The following is a 22,407-nucleotide window of genomic DNA, read 5'->3' as shown; positions in this document are numbered from 1 at the left end:
GTGACTGTTGACTGGCGGGCAGCTCTGGTGACTGTTGACTGGCGGGCAGCTCTGGTGACTGTTGACTGGCGGGCAGCTCTGGTGACTGTTGACTGGCGGGCAGCTCTGGTGACTGTTGACTGGCGGGCAGCTCTGGTGACTGTTGACTGGCGGGCAGCTCTGGTGACTGTTGACTGGCGGGCAGCTCTGGTGACTGTTGACTGGCGGGCAGCTCTGGTGACTGTTGACTGGCGGCAGCTCTGGTGACTGTTGACTGGCACTCCAGTCTTGCCCCGTCAACCAGCCCTTGTGCCCCCCCTAAAAAAATCTTGGGGGTGCCTCTCGGTCTCCCTTACCCGTCGTGTCTCCCAGTCCTCGCCAGCCTTCTTCCGCTGCTTGGTCCTGGTTTGGTGGGTGGTTCTGTAACGGCTGTCTTCATAAATGGACCAAGGCGCAGCAGGTATGTGAATACTCATCTTTAATTGAAATTAAGGAGTAAAGCATACACTTAATATCACAAAAAGGTGACAACAGTGACAGTTCTGCAGGCTATAAACGCAGTGCAAAAACAATTCCCCACAACCCCCAAAGACAAACACACACACCTATATAGGACTTCCAATCAAAGGCAACTATACTCACCGGCCTTCAATTGGAAGTCCCAATCATCAACCCAACATTTAACAAACACAAACCCCCTGCCACATCCTGACCAAGACTAAGCAAAATGCCCTCTGCTGGTCAGGACGTGACAGGTTGGTTGAGCAAGCTCAACAAGCATCCATTGCATCCAATGATAGATTTGGGCCCATTTTACTCTTACGTAAGAGTATATTCCCATAGTATGATTGATAATTTAGTCATTCACATATAGGCTTAGAGAGAGCTTTTCTTAAACCCAAACACTTGATATAGCATGGGGAAAACTTCCCCTTCCCCCACCAATAGTTTCCACCCACAACCACATAATAAGGCATAATACCATATTGCTGATATTTATTCAATCTCAGGGCATAGGCTTGCAGCCATGGCTTTCAGAGTCAGTAAATATTAGCAAATACAGTAGTAAAGGGTGACATACACAGACAATAGTAAATGGGCTGCCCTTAACAGTAACGTAGTATGTAATAAGGCACTTTTGATCCCTCGCAATCACCTCCATATTAACACCTGACAGTCCCCAAGTCATGACCAGCACTGACCTCTCAATAGGTGGGTCATTTTTCCTTTTTAACTCTCTGATGTTGTTACATGGACTGTTATTGCCACATACATATGACAGCAAAGACATTACTGTGTTGCACAAAATGGACACCTATCCGTGTGCTAGAAATCAAGATTGATTAACGATTCTGTGTTTGGTTTATGCCAAGGTGCCATTTCAGTTCATATAAATCTAGCACTTTGTGACATCTGCTGATCTAAAAAGGGCCTTATAAATACATTTGATTTAATTTGATAGATGTACAATAGTGTTTTGGCTGGTACAAGTTAATGTACAGTGTACAACAATGTGATGATTATGGTATTGGATCATAACCAGTGGAGGCTGCTGAGGGGAGGATGGCTCGTAATCCTGTCTGGGACGGAGCAAATGGAATGGCATCAAACACATGGAAACCATGTGTTTGATGTACAGTATTTAATACCATTCCACTAATTCCATTCCAGCCTTTACCACAAGCCGTCCTCCCCAATTAAGGTGTCACCAACCTCCTGTGATCACAACATCAAATCTAATAGCCTGCATAAAACTCAAAAAGTGGTATTTTCCTTCTAGACATTTTGTGGTCTTAGCAGAGATGGCAGATGTTGGAGCAGTGGTCTCTTTGCCTGCTGCGAAGACATGGGCATCTGTAGAGCACAAACCTGTCTGTCTGCCTGCCTGCCTGCCTGTCTGTCTACCATCTGTCTCTCTGAGGGACAGTCCTACCATATTGAAATTAACTCAAATTATGATTAGGTAAGAAGCCTTCATCAGCGCTCTTTACTCTGTTGAACTATAACCTCATAAACACCCAATCCTTCCGACAGGATGCTGTGGCTCCTGGTGCTCCTGTTGTCTGTGGTGTCTCACGGCCAGTCAGCTTGGCCAGCGTGCTTGTCTCCCCCTGCTGGACTTGTTCTACTGTGCCCCAGTCCCATTTGTTACTCTGTCTATGAGTAGCTCTATGAGGGAGAGTTACCACATCCAGGTAAATACAACAGGTGTCATGACAACTACAGCCACAAGTTTTTCCTGACCAAGTAACCTGACCGTGAAAACCTCTAGTTAGCGCTAGTTCTAAATTCTCTCTCTGTATGACTGGCAGACAATTTTTAAAATTGGCCAACCCCGGCCAAACCCTAACCCGGACGACGCTGGGCCAATTGTGCGCTGCCCTATTGGGTGGGTAGTGGACTGAATGTCATCACAACTGTCCATTACAGACAGGTCCCTGACCTGTTCCTGAAGTTCTCTCTCTCTCCCCTATAGGGGTCAATGTGTGATAACTGCCTAGTGGTCACATTCTGCAAGCTTTGTGCCTCGTGTCAGATGTCTCGGGAGCTGAAGACACATCGGATTTTCACAAAGTCAAATTAATTTGTGTTATATGGTTCATGGTGCTTGTATTTAAACCAAAGTAGATTGTTTTGTACATCAGTTGGGGTCTCTATAAGTTACAATATCAGGTCCTAAACCTAGCATGAAAGTGCATCCTTGTAGCGGTGTTGGCTAATAGAGTCAAAATGTTTGCCTTGGGTTAAATTGAGCCAATGGCCGCCATACCCAATACAAATGATGATTACATTTTGTCCGTTTTATGCATAATATGCATAGTGTTTTTGCAGTGTCATGCGTATAAACTCAAGATAGTGCATTTTTATTCTTTCAGAGCAGACATCGTCATGCATCTCCGTGTATACAAGCACAAAACAAGAAGGGGTCTAGCCCCTCTTCAGGTTCTTCAGAGAGCAACCAAGGCAGTGAGAGAAGGGAAGAATTCCATTCTAGCAGCAGCAAGGGATGAAAAATAGACCATGACACTGAAGAGGTACATTGACAAAAAATACAAATGTACTGGTGCGAAAGATAGGCTATGATAGAGTAGCAGAGGCACTCAAGGTCTTATCTGATGACATTGGGTTTGAGCTCGCAAAATATATCAAGAATCTCACAGACCAGTTTCATTGTACTTTTTTTCAATCTTTACTAAACGACATTTTAGTAAAGCCAGTGTGTCTGTGCATACCATACGGATGACTCAGCAATATACCCGTCAGCTACTACAGCAACTGAAATGACTGCAACACTTAACAAAGAGCTGCAGTTAGTTTCAGAATGGGTGGCAAGGAATAAGTGAGTCCTAAATATTTCAAAACTAAAAGCATTGTATTTGGGACAAATCATTCACTAAACGCTAAACTTCAACTAAACCTTGCAATGAATAATGTGGAAATTGAGCAAGTTGAGGTGACTAAACTGCTTGGAGTAACCCTGGATTGTAAACGGTCATGGTCAAGACATATTGATACAACAGTAGCTAGGATGGGGATCTCTCCTGGCTCAAAGTCTAGGAGAGATTGACTTCATCACTACTTGTATTTGTGAGAGGTATTGACATGTTGAATGCACCGAGCTGTCTGTTTGAACTACTGGCACACAGCTTGGACACCCATACATACCCCACAAGACATGCAAAAAGTGTCACGCTGTATAATGATAGGAGACAAGCGCAGGAATACGTAATAGGGGGTTTTCATTTCTCCACCCAAACAAAAGAGTGAGGTGTAAACCTCTAAATAATACACAGGACAAGACCCATAAAACAAGTGCACAATAACGCGTAGCATGGAAGCCAATACAACAGCACAGGTGCTCACAAGACCAACGGACATGGTAACAATAACCGACAAGGACAATGGGGAACAGAGGGCACATATATCCACATACTAATCAGGGGGAATGGGAACCAGGTGTGCGAATTGAGACAAGACAGTCCGGGGTTGATGGTAATGAATCCAGTTCAGTGACGCCTAGAAGGCCGGTGACGTAGACCTCCGGAGCTGGTGAATGGAATGAGCAGCAGTACCAGGGGGATCTGTGACAACAAGAGGTTTCTTCACAGTCCCCAAGTCCAGAACAGACTATGGGAGGCACACTGTCCTACATAGAGCTATGACTACATGGAACTCTATTCCACATCAAGTAACTCAAGCTAGCAGTAAAATTTGATTAAAAAACAGATAAAAATACACCTTATGGAACAGCCGGGAATGTGAAGAGACCTCTGGTGGCATGTCTTGTGGGGTATGCATGGGTGTCCGAACTGTGTGCAAGTAGTTCAAACAGACAGCTCGGTGCAATATATGGGTTGTGAAATCAGTTGTGAATGTATTGTAATTTAATTAATTTTGCTGGACCCCAGGAAGTGTAGCTGCTGCCTTGGCAGGAACTAATGGGGATCCATGATCAAAACAAAAATACAAAATACCAATGGGCTTAGTATCCTCAAATGCTGAGAACTTGCCTATGAATTGGCACATCGAAACAACATCCCTGTCCCAAACAACTGGTCAAGAAATGGAAGGGTAAGTGATATTGAACAAAGAGATCTACACTGAGTATACCAAACATTAGGAACACCTTAATTTGGAACACGTTCCTAATATTTTGTCTTCGGAACAGCCTCAATTTGCATGGGTATGGACTGACTCTACAAGGTGTCGAAAGCATTCCACAGGGATGCTTCCCCATGTTGACTCCAATGCTTCCCACAGTTGTGTCAAATTGGCCGGATGTTCTTTTGGTGGTGGACCATTCTTGATACACATGGGAAAATGTTGAGCGTGAAAAATCAGCGTTGCAGTTCTTGACAAAAACCAATGCGCCTGGCACCTACTATCATACCCCGTTAAAAAGCACTTAAATCTTTTGTCTTGCCCATTCACCCTCTGAATGGCACACACATACACAATGCTTGTCTCAATTATCTCAAGGCTTAAAAATCCTTCTTTAACCTGTCTCCTCCTCTTCATCTACACTGATTGAAATGGATTTAACAAGTGACATCGATAAGGGATCACAGCTTTCACCTGGATTCATCTGGTCAGTCTGTCATCAAAAGAGCAGGTGTCCTTAATGTTTTGTGCCAAGAGACCACTTTCTTTGGGCAAGCTATGTTTTCAAAACTGTTGTGTTTACATGAATTCAGATTTTTTTCCAGATGTACACAACATTCTGAAATATATGTAAACTGAACAAAAATATGAATGCAACATGTAAAGTGTTGGTCCCATGTTTCATGAGCTGAAATAAAATACATTTTCCATACGCACAAAAAGGTTATTTCTCTCAAATGTTGTGCACAAATTTGTTTACATCCCTCTTCATGAGCATTTCGCCTTTGTCAAGATAATCCATCCACCTGACAGGTGTGGCATATCAAGAAGCTGATTAAAACAGCATGATCATTAAACAAGTGCACCTTGTGCTGGGGACAATAAAGAGACACTAAACAAATGTACAGTTTTGTCACATAACACAATGCCACAAAGGTCTAAAGTTTTGAGGGAGCGTGCCATTGGCATGCTGACTGCAGGAATGATCACCAGAGCTGTTGCCAGAGAATTGAATGTTAATTTCCCTATCATAAGCCGCCTCCATCATTTTTGAGAATTTGGCATTACGTCCAACCGGCCTCACAACTGCAGGCCACGTGTAACCACTCCAGCCCAGGACCTCCGCATCCGACTTCTTCACCTGCCGGATCATCTGAGACCAGTCGTCCTCACCAGGGTCTTAACCAGTTCGGCGTCGTAACCGACTTCAGTGGGCAAATGCTCACCTTCGATGGCCTGGAGAATTGGATGAATCCCGGTTTCAACTGTACCGGGCAGATGACAGACAGCGTGCATGGCATTGTGTGGGTCAGTGGTTTGCTGATGTCAACATTGTGAACAGAGTGACCCATGGGGAGGTGGGGTTATGGTTTGGGCAGGCATAAGCTGCATTTTATTAATGGCAATTTTAATGGACAGAGATACCATGACGAGATCCTGAGGCCCATTGTTGTGTCATTCATCCACCGCCATGACCTCATGTTTCAGCATGATAATGCATGGCCCCATGTTGCAAGAATCTGGACACAATTCCTGGAAGCTGAAAACGTCCCTGTTCCTCCATGGCCTGCAATCTCAAGAGGCATTGAGCGTGTCTGGGATGCTTCGGATGGATGTGTACGACAGCGTGTTCCAGTTCTCGCCAATATCCAGTAACTTTGCACAGCCATTGAAGAGGATTGGGAAAAGATTCTACAGACCCCAATCAACAGCCTGATCAACTCTAAGTGAAAGAGATGTGTTGCACTGTTTGAGGCAAATGATGGTCACACCAGATACTGACTGGTTTTCGGATCCACGTTCCCACCTTCTTTTTAAAGGTACAGATGCATATCTGTTTTCACTTGTCATTCATGTGCAATCCTTAGATTATGACCTAATTTATTTATTTTAATTGACTGATTTCCATATAGGAACTGTAACTCAGTAAAATCTTTGAAATTGTTGCATGTTGCGTTTATATTTTTGTTCAATGTAGATATCTTTGTTAGAAAGAATACTGTATTTCCCTTGATGTAGCGCTTCTAAATGTAAAAGATAAACTCTTACCCCACTCTCCCCTATGACAATACAAATTTCACGAGTGATAGTGACACACACACAGGTTCCACCCACCATACATTTGGTTGCCAGAGAGAACCTCAGGTATACACTAACCTGTGCTCACCTGAGATATCATTAGTTGTGTGTCGACCCATCCATCCATGTGAATTGGATTCTGTGTATCCAGCCTTGTTTTCTGCATCTCCACCCCTTCGAGACACGCCGTAGACCTGACCATCACCATCACCTCTAGAAGCAGGTAGGCTGAGATGTATTTTGTGGTTCTTTGATGATAAGACAAATGTTATTTTAATGTCATAAGTGAAAACAGACAATATTAATGATGATGTGCAATGTGAGGTATCTTTCAAGCAATTTGGAATGAAAAATAGTTTACAGAAATATAGTGGGTTAAAAGCAATATCATTTCCATTAATGTGGTTTTATCATAATCAATATAGTATATCCGGTAATTTGTATGTGAAATAAATGATGGATGTTGTCTTTGCTTTTGAAATAATAACTTTACATTCAGCTGTAGAGCTGTTGATAAGTTATAAGAGACTGAACGCTGTCATTGCATATAGTAATACTCAAAGTAAATGTTAAAGTTATCATAGCAGAAAATCTATGACATTTACAATAGATCAGAACATTAACCGCACATAAAGTTGACCCATTCTGTGAGTACCTAAACCAGTTTATAATCACACCACATTTGAACCACAACTTCAATTGTTTTGAGTGCTCCGAGAGACCAGTTCCGTAGTCTCTAAAATCCCAGACCTAGAGCAACACATAGGCAACAGCACTAGTGAATGCTAGAACATTGTTAATGTGGGAGGCAACCCGTCTGACTAGCAAAACTACCAGTTCCCTAGAGATGAATTGAAGGGGAGGAGACGTGCTTCTGTTCTTCTGTTTACTGTGAAAAGACCAGACCCGCCCCTTTGAGCCGAGTATACACATACTTCCTGACAACCAGCCTGCTACTAGAGTTTTAGATCGTCATACCAACCAATAAACACTGTTGTATTAGCTACTGACCTGCTCCCTCTGGCAATAGTGAAAGGAGATGTTGTAACGGCTGTCTGAAGAGAGAGTAGACCAAGGTGCAGCGGAGTTAGTGTTCATCATGAATATTTAATTACGTAAGAAAACGATACAAAAAACCAGACAGCCAAACAGTACTGACAGGTAACACACTGAGCAGAAACAATTACCCACAAAACCCAATGGAAAAACATGCTCCTTATGTGTGACTCCCAATCAGCAACAACGCACTTCAGCTGTGCCTGATTGGGAGCCACACACACGGCCCAAAACAAAGAAATACAAAAACATAGAAAAATGAACATAGAACGCCCACCCAATGTAACACCCTGGCCTAACCAAAATAAAGAACAAAAAAACCCTCTCTATGGCCAGGGCGTTACAGATGTATTTTTTTGTGATCTCAGAAGTTTAAATTCCAGGAGTATCTTAGCTGAATAGCAGAATAACCTGATAACAAAAATACATTTTAATTTAATCTGCATGACTCATGTGTATATATATTCATGTATATTATTTTCAGTTCCTCATATAACTCAACTCCATATTACCTGGGCAGATCTCTGGCAGTGCTTTTGATTTGCATTGTCCTCTGTATATCCATAGTGATGGCAGTCCAGCCTATAGTGAGCGTACAGCCAAGCATGTTTCGGTCCCCTGCTGACATAAAGACTGAGGTGTGGAGCAGCGGCATCTTTGACTGTTGTGACAACATGAATATCTGTGAGTGTATTTAATGAGTCTGTGTGTGTGTGTGTGTGTGTGTGTGTGTGTGTGTGTGTGTGTGTGTGTGTGTGTGTGTGTGTGTGTGTGTGTGTGTATGTGTGTGTGTCCGTGTGTCCATATGTGTCCATGTGTGTGCATGCGTGTGTGAGTAACTTTGTCTGTCTGTCTGTCTCTTGTCAGGTTGCTTGGGGTTCTGGTGCCCATGCTGTCAGAGATGTCAGACCAGTACAGACTTTGGAGAGTGTTTCTGTCTCCCCCTGCTGGACATTTTCATCTACTGGGTCCCAGTTTCTTCTCTGGCCCTCCGGAGCACCATGAGGGAGAGATACCGCATCCGGGTAGAGTGAAACACCCCTGACATTACTCTTCGCTGATATCGTAACATCTCCTATTATACAATTAACTAGTGCCTCATACACACAGAGCTGTCAGGTGATGCTAGACAAGATCAATAAATACATAATCATGATGACTGCAATAATAGGGCCAATGGCATATATTATATCATTGAATAATGCCAGTAGAAGAGATGTGATCATGGGAATGAAATTCACTGTATTCACATGATCTGACAACCCATCTGTCTAATTAATATCTGTCTCTTATCCTCCGCACCTACCACCACCGACTGTAGGGGACCATGTGCAATGACTGCCTCTTGGTCACCTGCTGCACCCCCTGTGCCTGGTGCCAGATGGCCCGAGAGCTGAAGTTACGTCAGCGCCCTCTCCTCCTCGTCAATGTCCCATCCCCTGTCCAGATCAACATGTATCCCCCTCAAGCCCCTCACCCCTCTATGTCTCTACAGCCTATGCCTGTAGGACTCTACCCCTCCGCGCCACAATATAGCTAGCATAAGCAAGAGATAAATGAGGGGGTTGTGGATGAATGCCATTCTAGAATGTGAAACAGGCAGCACAGCCAGCCAACAGTGCATCACATAGGTATCTGTTTAAAAAAATGATAGAAAAGCAAACACTTTTAGAGAAATCATAACATTATCAGGAAATCATAACACTATCAGAATGACAATGATTGCAATGAATGAATTAAAATATAAACGTCCTTAGTGTTTTATATAGCTTGTTAGACGCTAACACTTAAAATGACACGATTAACACAACCATGCAACTACGGTATCTGATTCATGTACCATACCAATTTTGTACTTTAGAGAATATTAATGTAATTAATAAAATATTTTAACTTTAATTGTCTGAAAATGAATTATTTGGGTGTACGTATACTGAGATGTGTGAGCACCTATTTACATTGGTTAGCACTGAGCAGCACATGGGTTGAAAAAAGAAGAGCAAAGTTGAGTCGATTTACCGGAAGATTAATTTGAAAATCACTTTGTTGTGATGGGGCCAGTTCGTTTTGAATGGGTCGGTTCCCCGGTTTAAGTGGAGAGTTCACTTAAGGGCCAATGGAATGGTCTAAAATAAATTAACTCTACCTACCAGGAGCACCGGGCCTTGTAAAACGAACTAATCCCTTTTTTCTCCTCCGTAATTTTTTATTTTTTTGCCAGTTTGTCCAATCAAGCTGCATATTTGACGGAGAATACTTTACTGGCAAGACCATTCACCAATCAAACTTGTTAGTGGGCGGGACTTGTTGCATTGTTAAAAAAAAACGGACGTGAGGTTTATATCCGCTTCATGCACCTCAAACGTTTGTTTGTGGACCGCCATTATACGCATAGAAGAAGGGTTGGTGTAACGTTAACGTGTGTCGTCGTCCTAGTAGCAGTGAGGTGAGTTTGTGGAATCTTACTACAGCAATGTATTCTTTATTTCTATATTTTTATGCCAAGTTAACTGTCTGAACTTGCTTTACGATAATTGTATTGCATGAATTTGCCATTTTTATTTTGGTCGTTATATTGAACTAGCTAGTTAACTATCATAGCTAACGTCCTTAGCTAGCTAGCTAACATTAGCTAAGTTGGCTTGCTAACGTCGTTAGCCACCCAGTCGACGCTGTGATGAAGAAGGAAGTCTTGCCTACTTTCGATATTCCATAGCTAACTTTGCTTACCAGACAACAGCTTGCCAGACTTTAGAAATGTGAACTTAGACATTGAACATAGACGTTGAACAATCTTTGTCTAACTAGTATTCAGTAATTGTTCGGCCAGTTTGAATTAAGTCGCACTAGTTAGCTAGCTAACCTAACGTTAACCATTGCACTTCCTGTCCATGCCGCCCACTCGACATCACGACTTTATTTGCAGCCTAACTGGTATATTGACATGCCTCTTCTCTCTCACAGGCTCTGCGTTAACATAAAGATGGTGAAGATCTTTATTGGAAACCTTCCTAACGAGGTCGAAAAGGATGAGATTGAGGCCCTGTTTACTGAACATGGCACAGTGACAGAATGTGCAAAGTTCAAAAACTACGCGTTTGTCCACATGGATGACCGCAAGTCTGCAACCAAAGCCATCCGCAGCCTGCACCTCTTCAAGCTTCATGGCAGGCCAATCAATGTGGAGCCGAGCAGGGGGAAGAACCAGGGTCCAGTGAAACTTCATGTGGCCAATGTGGAGAAAGGAAACGGCGATGAGCTCCGCACTCTGTTCGAGGAGTATGGAACAGTGACAGAATGTGCCATCATAAAGAATTTCGCATTCATCCACATGTCCAACTCAGATGAGGCCAAGGATGCCATAAAGGGATTAGACAACACTGACTTCCAAGGTAAGAAAATTACCCTAATTTAAGATTTATGATTGAACCGTTGGAAAGTCCTGAAGTTAAATATGGACTTTGGCATGTCACTGTCTGACTGTTAATCATGGTTTTCCTCTTTAGGCAAACGGATACACGTTCAGATGTCAAAAAGCCGTCCCAGAGGGGAGGAAGAGGATTACGGCCCCCCACTAGATAGGGGTGGATACTGGCCACCACCCCGTGGCTACCCTGGGGACAGGGGGCTGCGTGAGCCCCCTTATTACAGAGGTCGCATGTCAGGGGGTTACCCTGGCCCCCCTCCACCACCACCTCCCCCTAGACGAGCCCCTTACCCCCCAGAGCGTGCTTATGAGCGTGAGAGAGAAAGCTACGGGGTGGTCGATTACTATGAGAAGTACAGAGCGCGCCCTGCCCCTTACGGTGGCCTTTCAGGCTATGGAGATGATAGGCGTGTTGGCTCCATACCCCCTCCACCACCACCCCCTTCTGCCATGGTTAGGGAGCGCCTTGGGGCCTCCATCAACCCGTACGAGCGTCGCCCCCTCCCTCCTCCGTCCTCCTACTATGCCCGTGATCGCAGTCCCATCAGAAGACCCCCTCCCCCCATGCCCCCCGCAGGTAACGGCTACTCCTATGAGCGCTCTCGGCTCTCTCCTCTGTCCAGGCCAGCGATGTACAGTGTACCACGTACCAGAGACCCCTATGCTGAGAGGGTGCCTCTGCCGCCTCCTGCCCGCTACTCGTATTGAACGCACACTGGTGCTTGACTCAAGGTGAGATATCAGAAACAGGATAGTACACTATGCAATTACACTTCATATCTAGCTCACTTAAAACAATGGGGAGTGGAAGGTTTGAATTAGGGGTGACTCCTCGCATTGACGTTCAGTGTCTCGCTTAAAATACCAGACTAGAAAAGCTCCAAATGCATTGTTTCACCATATCCTTAGCTTTTTACAAACTCTCCAAATCTGCTTCAACTGAACAATGTAAAATCGTAATATGCCTTTTAAAGAATGCTGGAAGTTTTAATGAACCTCAGCGCGTTCCTCCATGAGTAAAATGCGCTTGACTTGTGTGGTTTGCTCTCTTTCCAGGGTTAAATTATCCGACAAGATCGTCGTCTCCTGATGCACGTGGCACTATACCCCCCCTTCGTCTGTGGCGTTGCGTTCACCTGCGACTTACTGGAAGATACTCTATTGCTTGCGGGCACCCATACAAAAAATACGCTTTTGTCTACGGTTTCGTCCTCTTTCTTGAACTGTTTTACATTTGTTCTGCTTGATTTTATTGTTCGAGGTTCATAAGCTGTTTTGGGGCAAAGGATAAAGGCAGAGGGGGTTACTGTATTTTTGAGGTGTTATTCTATTTTGAAATGACGCAGTACTCCTAAGGGCTCTATGTTGGCCTAAGACCTAACATAAAATTTCTTCCTTCATAAAATCATTTTCATGGATACAAACCCTCTAAACTGTGATATTCATGAAGGGACTATTTGAATGTTAATTAAATAGCAATCCATGTAATTTTGGTAAACATGAATGTTACGAAGATTCTGCAGATGTCTTTTTCAGAGCTGTATCTAGCTTCAGTTTGATTAATAAACCACACACTCATTTGCATAATCAGTCCAACAACGTGTTAGTGTAATATCGCTTTAACTGGTGTGATCTTGGTTTTGGGTGGTACTTACCAGTATTCAAGACGTTTTGCGACGCAACTGTTAGCGTAGTGATTTAACTACCTATGCAAATTTGATTTGTTAGACATTTTGTGTTTAATTATATGCCGATTTACATACCTAGATACCCCAAAGCTGCGTTTTATGTATGGTTTTCATTTCTTTACAGATGCCATTTTTGATTTCAAAGCTTTTTAATAAACAGATTTGAACTATCGTCACTTTGAACTTCCCCATCTTTCCTCGTTATTATAGGCGCTTCATGACAATGCTCATTGCAGTCAGTGAAAGCCAATATGCAGCAGCACTAACTTAATCTATGGCATTTCGGTCCATTCTGAAAAATACGCTTTTCAATGTTTTTAATTTATATTCAAAGTAGTGGGGAAATTACCCTCTTACCATCTTTTTCTTTGCGATGGCAAATGTATAATCTCTTGCGAACTCTGAAGGTGCTTAATTTTACATTGTCACAGTTCCCATCTTTCAACCACTGCATACCCTACCATGTTCTTCACCATCATTCTCTTAAATAAATGTTATGTTTTGGCTTAGTGATCTAACTAATGCCCTCTCCCATGATACATAGGACGATAAGCCCTGGTATTCTTAGCACTTCTGCTTTTTGTAGGTTGTTAGAACCATGATCTGTGGATAGGTGTTGTGGACACAATGTAGGAGACGGTCGTGCTGTCTTTTGCTGTATCCTACAATATGGACATGTGGAGGTAATGTTCAATTAAGGTCATTTATACAGAACTATGATTTATTGTACTTTAAAGGTGCTACAAAGGATTTTTTTTTTTTTGCATTGTAATTTCAGGTTTTCCATAATATCTGCAGTAATAGTGGAATGATAGTGTTTCACAGTATTACATACCCGCCAGTGTTGTGATTTGCTGTGCTATTCGTCTATTGGTTTCCCCGCTGAAGCGGCACTTGTCGAAATGGGAAAGCTTTTCTGACTGGCTGTTTACCTAGTGGAAATCGCTCTCATTTCCTGGTTGGTAAAATTCTACACTGTTCGCTCAATTTCAGTTTGTGAGAAAATATTCACTGAATAGTGAAGCGACTCATTGTACAATCTAAATTGCTGTGAAAAATCTTTTCAGTGAAACAAAAGTTCAGCTTCAAACAGCTGTAAAAACTCTGTTTTTTAAATGATATTTCGCAGGGATTTAGTCAAAGTCAAACAGCTTTCCCAAATGATAGGCGAATATCACAGCCAACGCTAGCGGGTAAGTAATACTCTGAAACACTATCATTCCGCTATTAGCGGCAGATATATTATGGACATTTTCTGAAATTACAATGCAATAAAAATTCTATTTTTAGTACCTTTAAGTCCCATTTGATGACATACTTTGCCCATGCTTAGTATCTTTTTGTATCCTTTTCTATCCAACTAATTCCCATCTTATTGCTCCCATCCCCCACATCTCGGCCTCTTGTTCTTTCCTTACACAAGAGGTTGGTACGGAAGTGGAATTCTGCTAGGGAAGGTATTGTGAAATTCATTTAGCAGAATAGTGTAACCATGTAGGTATGAGTAATGAAATGTTGTACTAAATATGTACTAAATATATTTATTTTTGTAATTGTATGGATGAACAGACTTCCCCAATGCTTAGCATGTCCTTTTTAATGATACTTGCCTTCCATCCTATTTCTCCCATCTCTTCACCTCTAGGCCATGGTCTTCTTTCCAGAGGTTGGTACAGAAGTGGACTTCAGCTCCTCTTGATATTCTGACACTGCTCTTCAGGGTTATGTATGCTGTGAATGGGTGCCACCACTACCAGATCGGTCCTTATGCAGGAAGTGCAATGGCCCATCATGGTCAGACATCTCTCTGTGCCATTTTGTGTCTTAGGTTTAATGTTTCAGTGGGGAAAAGTGGGCTAAAGAGAAATCTCTTCAGGCCTCCAGAGTGGCGCAGCGGTCTAAGGCATCGCTGTGTTGCGGCGTCACTACAGCCTGGGATCGAACCCCAGGCTGTGTCACAACTGGCCGTGACCGGAAGTCCCATATGATGGCGCACAATTGGCCCAGCGTCGTCTGGGTTAGGGGAGGGTTTGGGGGTGGGGCTTTACTTGGCTCATCGTGCTCTAGCAACTCCTTGTGGCGGGCTGGGCGCCTGCAAGCTGACCTACGATCGTTAGTTGAACGGTGTTTCCTCTGACACATTGGTGCAGCTGGCTTCCGGGTTAAGCGAGCAGGTGTTGAGAAACGTGGCTTGGCAGGTCATGTTTCGGAGGACTCGACTTTCGTCTCTCCCAAGCCCGTTAAGGAGTTGCAGGAACGAGACAAGATCGCAATTGGATATCATGAAATAGGGGAGAAAATTACTTTTTTCTTTTCTTTTTTTTAATAATCTCTTCTTTCTTCAGGAGGGACTTGGGCAGGACCAGCTTGAAGAAAGAATACTCTGACTGCTGCCTAATCATTCGCTGAGCAGATGACTCCTTGAGTTGAAGTGGCATCAGCAAACTGTTGTCCTTGATGCTCACCATTTCTATGTAGTCACCATTCAAAAAAAGTCATAAATTGTGAATGATTTTTACTGTTGTCATCAGTGTTGATTTTGCTTGCATGCTCAACTGCAGAAATATTACTTAAAAGCACTGATTTTCCAATGTATTTCATTTACCAATCTAACTACCAAAAATGAATAAATTATTTTTGTATAAATGATTACTTTTTCTTGAGTATGGACAAAATATCCTTTCTTGAGGCACTGTTCACATGATTATCACAGCTGTTTGATGAGATCATGGAATGGTAAAGGACTTCCTAATATAACACTGGGGAAGTACAGAGGCATTGACATGCAACACTCAATGGTGAATAACTGCATATGATGCCTGAGTAGGTGCTTTCCAGACATAAAAATACTCTAGGCTAGTCCTAGGGGACAAAGGATTTTGTTACTGTGAGCTTATTGGTCATGCTCCTGTCTGGGGATGTGGCTTACTGTTTTGCTGAAGCCCCATTTGCTGAGTGTGGCACTGGCAAGACCTGTACTGTGGCTTTCCTCAGCCTCAACCCTGCCACTGGTTTGCCCTGGTTCCTCACTATACCCTTTGAGACCTGGGTTCATGACTCTGGAGTCTTATCTATTCCTGTCAGTCGGGTGATGTAACCCTGGCTTGTTTGGAGCTGGGGTGCAGGGAGAACTTGACAGTGAGGCTAGGGGAGGTGGAGGTGTTTACATCAGGGGTGCATGGCAGGGTTGCAATCGCTGTGGCGAACTTGGAGAGGGTTGAGTGAGTGAAGTGTGTAATTGCATAAATGCTGGTAAGAAAGAAGATATGATATTAATAATACATTGATACCACTGTTTTGATTTTGCTACTCCCTCTGACAGAAAGAGTTGTAGTGTCATGTTACACACTCTGAGAAGTGCTATTTCCTAGTTTCCTCTATCCTTTACCTAGGTTGTGCTATACACACTATGTGAGCACAGGAGAGGGGAAGCCCGGGGAAGCTCTTCCATGTGGGATGGTTCAGAGACGTCTAGAGAGGAGGTTGCAAGTTTTCTCCATTGTCCGGGGCCCAGAGCTCATAGTGACATGTCGGCAGGACTGCCCGACCTCTCGTCGGCATGACGACCATGATGTTCCCACTCTACAACGATGCTCCACCTGTCACTCCTGAAGCCTGTTGACGTCACCACCTCCTTGGACATTGCTTACGTGTCCCTCTGTCTCTGTGTACAGGTGAGCTGATGGTCCTTTCCACTTCAGGGGCTCTTTAGTAAGGTCATATTAAGGGAGCGCCGTCATCACACCAATCAACACATCTATAATGGCTTATTTGTGAACATGATGTATAACTGGATATTTCTGAGCCCACTAGCCACTTGTTATAACTCACTCTTTTTATTTCTGTCCACAGCCCTGTATACGGGGAACGAGATGCATAGCCTCTAACCAAGTTGGACCTTCTCCAAAAAAACAGAACCCACTCCCTGGATCACTCACATGGGGGAAACAGCTACCTCATCCACCGGTCCTCTCCGTTCAACTCTGGGGTTTATCGCTGTTTCCAGGGGGGGGGGGCGGCTGACAGGGGGTTACCTCCTGCGGATGGATGAGCACACGAGAACTGATAGGACCAAGCCCAAGTCCAGATGAGCCATACCTTCCTCAGAGCTAGTGGCCCTTTGCCTGGCTACCCACACGCCTCGATCAGGCCAAATGGCACGCTACTTCTCCACACATTTCTGGATCTACAGTGCATTCGGAAAGTATTCAGACCCCTTGACTTTTTCCAAATGTTACGTTACAGCCTTATTCTAAAATGGATGAAATAGTTTTTTTCCCCCCTTATCAATCTTGTGTGTAGATTGCTGAGAATTGTTATTTATTTAATCAATTTTAGAATAAGGCTGTTACCTAACAAAATGTGGGAAAAGTCAAGGGGTCTGAATACAACCCCGAAGCCACTGTATGTACCTCCCTGACCCTTCACCAAATGCAAACACATTCAGTGCCGTCTGATTGGTCCAGAAACCTTGGTGCCTTGCAAATAAAAGTTTAATTACTTGTTAAAGGCTTTGGAAGTATACGACGTGTAACACAATAATCAAATAAAAACATTTTTATTATTATAGTCAACATTTACAAAACAGTTACAAAACCATATGATCCTTCCCCATCTTTCATTGAACACTGATACTTGAACTACATGAAAAAGGGCAATATTCAAAAGCTTTAGTTTCACATTTTATATAATAACGTAACAGTCTTAGTAACACTTGCAGAGTGATATGAAAAACTACACTTGAGGTCCCAATGGCTTGGCGCTACATACAGTCAACAGTATGATTAAGTTTAAACATTCTGTAATCTCAGTTACCCAGAAGTAAAATTATTGTTAAAGTGTGTCACTTCCTGTCCACAAGAGATTATACAATGTTTAACATGAATATTGTGGGATAGGGGGCAGTATTTAAATGTCCGGATGAAAAGTGTGCCCAAAGTAAACTGCCTGTTACTCAGGCCCAGAAGCTAGGATATGCATATAATAGATTTGGATAGAAAACACTCTAAAGTTTCCAAAACTGTTAAAATAATGTCTGAGTATAACAGAACTGATTTGGCAGGCGAAACCCCGAGGACAAACCATCCAGGGGGAAAAGAAATTGAGGTCATAGTATTTCATAATGGGTTTCTATTGAAAGCACTATTTAATAGGAACCTGGTTTCAGTTCCTATGGCTTCCACTAGATGTTACCAGTCTTTAGAAATTGGTTGATGTTTTTCTTTTGAGAAATGAAGAAGTAGGGCTGTTCATTGTAAGTGTCACTCCAAGTGGACTCTATTGTTTGGTGCACGTGAACTGGAATGCGCTTCACATTGTTTTTATCCGGTATTGGAAACAGTTTTTCCCGTCTTTAATTTTAGAGATTATTTACATTTTAGGATACCAGAGGTTGGATTAGGAACGCTGTTTGAAATGTTTGGACCAAGTTTACAGGTAACTTATTAGATACTTTGTAGTCATGTTGGGCGAGTTGGAACCGGTGTATTTCTGAATCAAACGCGCCCAAAAAAATGACATTTTGGGGATATAAAGAAGGAATTTATCGAACAAAATGACCATTTGTGATGTTTCTGGGTCATTTTTGGAGTGCCAACAGAAGAAGATCTTCAAAGGTAAGGCATGAATTATATCGCTATTTCTGACTTTTGTGTCGCCACCCGCCTGGTTGAAAATGATTTTCATGTGTTTGTATGCGGGGCGCTGTCCTCAGATAATCGCATGGTCTGCTTTCGCCGTAAAGCCTTTTTGAAATCAGACACTGCGGCTGAATTAACAAGAAGTTAAGCGTTATTTTGATGTATTACACGTATGAATCTTGAAATGTCTGTAGTTTGAATTTGGCGCTCTGCAATTTCACTGGATGTTGTCCAATCGATCCCGCTAAAGGGATTGGCGCACGAAGGGATCACTAACAGGTTAAAGACAACTGCTACTAGGTAAAGAGAAAATCATTGTCTATGAGAGAAACATACTGCATGATTGGTACATTATTGTCTCATCCATCTCTATCGGCCCATGGCTCATGAGTGGTGGGATGCCATTGGTTGAATGGTCTGAGCCTGTATCCATGATGGGAACCATACTTGGCACGCCCACCTCTCTGGAAGGGGGCACTGCCAGCACCCCAAACTGCACCTCAAAGCTCCCCTTTGCCTCTCCATTCTCACGACGTATCAGCACCTCATACTCCCCGAACCGGACCAGGGCCTTATTTGGCAGCTCTGCCCTCTCCAGGTACCCCAACTCCGACCCGTTGACCGTCACGTGTCCCTTCTGGCTCAGGTTCTGCACAGAGAACAGCATGTTGGGGCTGTTGGCGGTGAGGTAGGCCTGCAAGGCCAGCTGCTTGCGGGAGACCCGTGGGTCGGCCAGGGCAAAGGTGCAGCCGTGGGCGTCCCGGCCCAGCCTCAGGGGGTCCTCAGCTGGGTGCTTGTGCCTGGCGTCCAGGGGCAGCAGGCGGTAAAGAGCCTTAGAGGCCTGCTGGGGGTGGTAGAGCTGGATCTGGAGGCAGGTCATCAGCTCCTCTGTTTCCATGGTGTGAGACAGCTCCATGATGGGTGTTATGATGGCTTATCCAATTGAAAGGATGCTGACTTTCAGTTTCAATTGGTCTGAAAGAAAAACAGATAATTATTAAATTGACTACTTTTTGTTATTCTGGCACTAAATAAGTCTTATTACTAGAAATAGAACAACAGCTCAGACAGAGGGTACTGAAGTTAAAAACATTTCATTCTATTGCACAATTCCATAGGGAGAAATGTCAGGGTATTTCCATAAAGCAGTAGAAAATCTCTTGTTTTGTTAACACTTTCAGTTCTCATTTTAAGGAAGACTTGTCAGAATTGCATCATCATTCCACACACCCAGCCTCAGTCAGCATTTCCTCTAAAACTTTCACTGGATGAAAGTAATTTCACTGTGCTATGAATGTAGCCTATTTATATGGGTCGTTCCACTAAATGAGTGCCTTTTGCCTTAGATATTTTAAGTAGAAATTGTGCACCAATGCTGAATTTTAAAAGCCTGTTATATTAAATGAAGTGCTCTTTACTATAGACCACATGGAAAACACAATACATCAAAAACAAATGTATGAAGACTTGCTAAAGTGCTAATATTCAGAATTTTGACATGTTCCACTGCATCCTCTACACTCTTAGAAAAAAAGGTGCTATATAGAACCTAAAAGGGTTATTTGGCTATCGCCACAGGAGAACCCTTTGTAGACCCCTTTTTGGTTCCAGGTAAAACCCATTTGGTTCCAGGTAGAACCCATTTGAGGTCCATGTAGAACCCTTTACACAGAGAGTTCTACATGGAACCCAAAATAGTTATACCTGGAACCAAAAAGGCTTCTTCCAGGAACCAAAAAGGGTTATTCTATGGGGATAGCCGAAGAACCCTTTTGGAACCCACTTCAGCCCAACATTTATCCATGTTTTCACCATCATTGGCTAGGTTTCCATCCAATTGGCGACATATTTTAATGCAAATATTATACAATCTGCATAAAGAAAATATTGTTTGTGAATTTTCCCACTAGTGGTGAGCTTCCACCAAAAATACTTATTGCAGATAAAAATCAGTGCCTGATGAGTGTAACAGTGTTGCTTACCTCCCTCTCCGGTTACAATAGCTCACACAAAATTTACATTTTTTTTTTTTTTTTTTCATGTACCGAATAAAAATCTAAAGTTCAATGTGGTTCCATCACATTTTCAACTCTATCGATAGTTTTGTCACAAAAACGGTTATGTTAAATTAAATGTGCTTACTGTGGTCTTGGCATGTATGCTCTAGCCAACAGCTCGCAGATACAGTGCAGGTTGCCTGTGCGGGTAAAATACATGATGAGATTATTATGGAAAAGAGCGAGAATATTTGTCATACAGCAGTCAAGCATTGATCATCATGTCACCAGAATAAGACCCTCGATATTTATCGGAAATGGAAAGGAGCAACAAACTCACCACCGTGCACATTCACCACCCTGTGAAATTCATCCTAATTTATTTCATCTGTAGTTCAATAAACTGGATGGTTTCCCGAATCGTAATGGGTGGACCACACAACATATCATCGTGTGACTCCCAAGTTTACGTCGATATGATGGTTATTATATCAATATTTGCTCATAAAGGTGTTTCCACTGTCATTTCTCGAATAATAATTGTTACTGTCACAAAATGTTCCCACAGGGTGATTTTAAATTGAAGTCGTCAACTTTATTTGGCACTTAATAGGTACTCCCCACTCCACGCGACATCCATGGTTGTCGAATTATGGGCGATATCAGGACCGTCGTGGCCATTATTTCTCCCCAAAAATAGTCGTCCGAAATTGGGCAAATTGGTCCGTCCATTTTAGCCGAAGTTCAGTCTACCATATTATAATCATTTTAACAATATAACAATACAATTCGTTGAAATAAAACGTTATTTCTTTATATATATATATATATTACACTACTCAAAAGACACCTAATTGGTGGAACAACCCATACTCAGACAGTTTAGGAAACAGTTTTTCACAAAAGCCAGTCTACTATATTGTCAGAAGTGAAGAATTTGTTCGATCTGCAACATTCTTGCACACGTTTTTCTAGAGCTCTAATAACATGACTAGACTAGTCTAAGATTTTACTGATATTGAAATGTCATGACATTCAATCAAACAACAAAACCATTCTGAATGTTCACTTCCAAACTTTCTAGGCTATATCTTACCTGTAAAATTAGGTAGTTGTAGCAATTGTACACGCAGCGTCTGCAAAGATCAGACTACATACAGTAAGTATGCGGTCTCTAACTGTTGACTTGTTTACTTGAACGGGTACAACAACTATTGCCTGCCTACTGGCGCACCGACCTTTGTGCGAACTATAATGGGTGTCGGAGGATAGTAACAAAGATATGCTCTCTCTATGATAGTACAACAGAGTATCTAAACCATACTGTACTGTGATAATACTGCCGAGAGCAAAACAACAGGAAGGGGATGGCCGTTGAGTCAGCAAGCACGCGCTCCACCATTCATGGTTTTGACTAGATGGGATACAGTTTTTGTCAGATTTGACTTTTTGTAACAGGTTAGGAGAATTTATGCAACAGTTTATGAGAATTAACGTATCAGGTTAGAATAATTAGGTTAAGGTTAGGAAAAGGGTTAGTGTTAGCTAAAATGCACAAAAGGTCAACATTTGACGTTCATTTGACAAAAGCTGTATACCTTCTAGCCTTGATCATATTACATCGCACCACCGTTGACAGTGAATAGCTGCTTGCCTTGGGAAATTCCAGAATTCCCAAATAGCGCCATCTCTTTAGGGAAGGTCTGTTTATGCTTTCAGTTTTGCAGGCTCCATGCAACTTCCTTACGACTTTCAGTAACCCCATACGGAAAAGTTATATATGACCTTATATATCAGCAAGGGAAGATTCTGAAAATGACAACTCTCAATGGGGGGACGGGGGGGGGGGGGGGACGACGACGACGACAGTACAGCAGTTGGTGGATGCCAGGAAGAGGCTAGAGATGCCCAAAGATATAAAATCATTCATAATGTCTCTT

General features: G+C 42.8%; 3 protein-coding genes across 5 annotated transcripts; 2 read left to right on the top strand and 1 right to left on the bottom strand.

The window, feature by feature from the left end:
• Nucleotides 1-6,738: 6,738 nt before the first annotated feature.
• Nucleotides 6,739-9,615, top strand: ponzr6 (plac8 onzin related protein 6). The gene is made up of 4 exons (XM_014206940.3): nucleotides 6,739-6,883; nucleotides 8,284-8,400; nucleotides 8,584-8,741; nucleotides 9,038-9,615. The coding sequence occupies exons 2-4, from the start codon at nucleotides 8,286-8,288 to the stop codon at nucleotides 9,254-9,256; spliced, it is 492 nt and encodes a 163-aa protein (XP_014062415.1). The 5' UTR covers nucleotides 6,739-6,883; nucleotides 8,284-8,285; the 3' UTR covers nucleotides 9,257-9,615.
• A 417-nt stretch (nucleotides 9,616-10,032) lies between these two features.
• Nucleotides 10,033-15,477, top strand: LOC106608730 (RNA-binding protein 4.1). Of its 2 annotated transcripts, XR_014392888.1 has the most exons (7): nucleotides 10,033-10,162; nucleotides 10,681-11,108; nucleotides 11,223-11,875; nucleotides 13,418-13,514; nucleotides 14,255-14,288; nucleotides 14,477-14,625; nucleotides 15,177-15,477. XR_014392888.1 is itself a non-coding variant. In XM_014206834.3 (4 exons), exons 1-3 carry the CDS (start codon nucleotides 10,068-10,070, stop codon nucleotides 11,849-11,851), a joined length of 1,152 nt encoding a protein of 383 aa, XP_014062309.3. In that variant the 5' UTR covers nucleotides 10,033-10,067; the 3' UTR covers nucleotides 11,852-11,875; nucleotides 12,200-13,003. The 2 variants fall into 2 exon arrangements, 1 of the variants encoding a protein (XP_014062309.3); XM_014206834.3 differs by lacking the exons at nucleotides 13,418-13,514; nucleotides 14,255-14,288; nucleotides 14,477-14,625; nucleotides 15,177-15,477 and adding an exon at nucleotides 12,200-13,003.
• Nucleotides 15,478-17,373: 1,896 nt separating this feature from the next.
• LOC100380499 (TRAF2-binding protein) lies at nucleotides 17,374-21,814 on the bottom strand. 2 transcript variants are annotated; one of them, NM_001173784.1, is given in 3 exon segments: nucleotides 17,374-19,445; nucleotides 20,613-20,667; nucleotides 21,564-21,720. In NM_001173784.1, a coding segment is annotated over 1 exon segment (597 nt). In that variant the 5' UTR covers nucleotides 19,387-19,445; nucleotides 20,613-20,667; nucleotides 21,564-21,720; the 3' UTR covers nucleotides 17,374-18,789.
• Between the last annotated feature and the right edge of the window lie 593 nt (nucleotides 21,815-22,407).

Source organism: Salmo salar, chromosome 07 (genome assembly GCF_965601325.2).
Source record: "Salmo salar chromosome 07, fSalSal1, whole genome shotgun sequence".
Classification (NCBI taxonomy): Eukaryota; Metazoa; Chordata; class Actinopteri; order Salmoniformes; family Salmonidae; genus Salmo; species Salmo salar.
Note: the sequence above shows the minus strand (reverse complement) of the source record. Positions and strands in the feature narration are given on the sequence as shown.

What these genes read in the sequence shown, in the direction of transcription:
- LOC100380499 (XM_014206807.3), bottom strand. Translation starts at nt 19,386, where the DNA reads ATGGAGCTGTCTCACACCATGGAAACAGAGGAGCTGATGACCTGCCTC.
- LOC106608730 (XM_014206834.3), top strand. Translation starts at nt 10,068, where the DNA reads ATGCACCTCAAACGTTTGTTTGTGGACCGCCATTATACGCATAGAAGA. An exon ending in GTCGTCCTAGTAGCAGTGAG is followed by an intron (nt 10,163 to 10,680) that starts GTGAGTTTGTGG and finishes TCTCTCTCACAG; the next exon opens with GCTCTGCGTTAACATAAAGA. An exon ending in AGACAACACTGACTTCCAAG is followed by an intron (nt 11,109 to 11,222) that starts GTAAGAAAATTA and finishes TTTCCTCTTTAG; the next exon opens with GCAAACGGATACACGTTCAG.
- ponzr6 (XM_014206940.3), top strand. Translation starts at nt 8,286, where the DNA reads ATGGCAGTCCAGCCTATAGTGAGCGTACAGCCAAGCATGTTTCGGTCC. An exon ending in TTGTGACAACATGAATATCT is followed by an intron (nt 8,401 to 8,583) that starts GTGAGTGTATTT and finishes GTCTCTTGTCAG; the next exon opens with GTTGCTTGGGGTTCTGGTGC. An exon ending in GGGAGAGATACCGCATCCGG is followed by an intron (nt 8,742 to 9,037) that starts GTAGAGTGAAAC and finishes CACCGACTGTAG; the next exon opens with GGGACCATGTGCAATGACTG.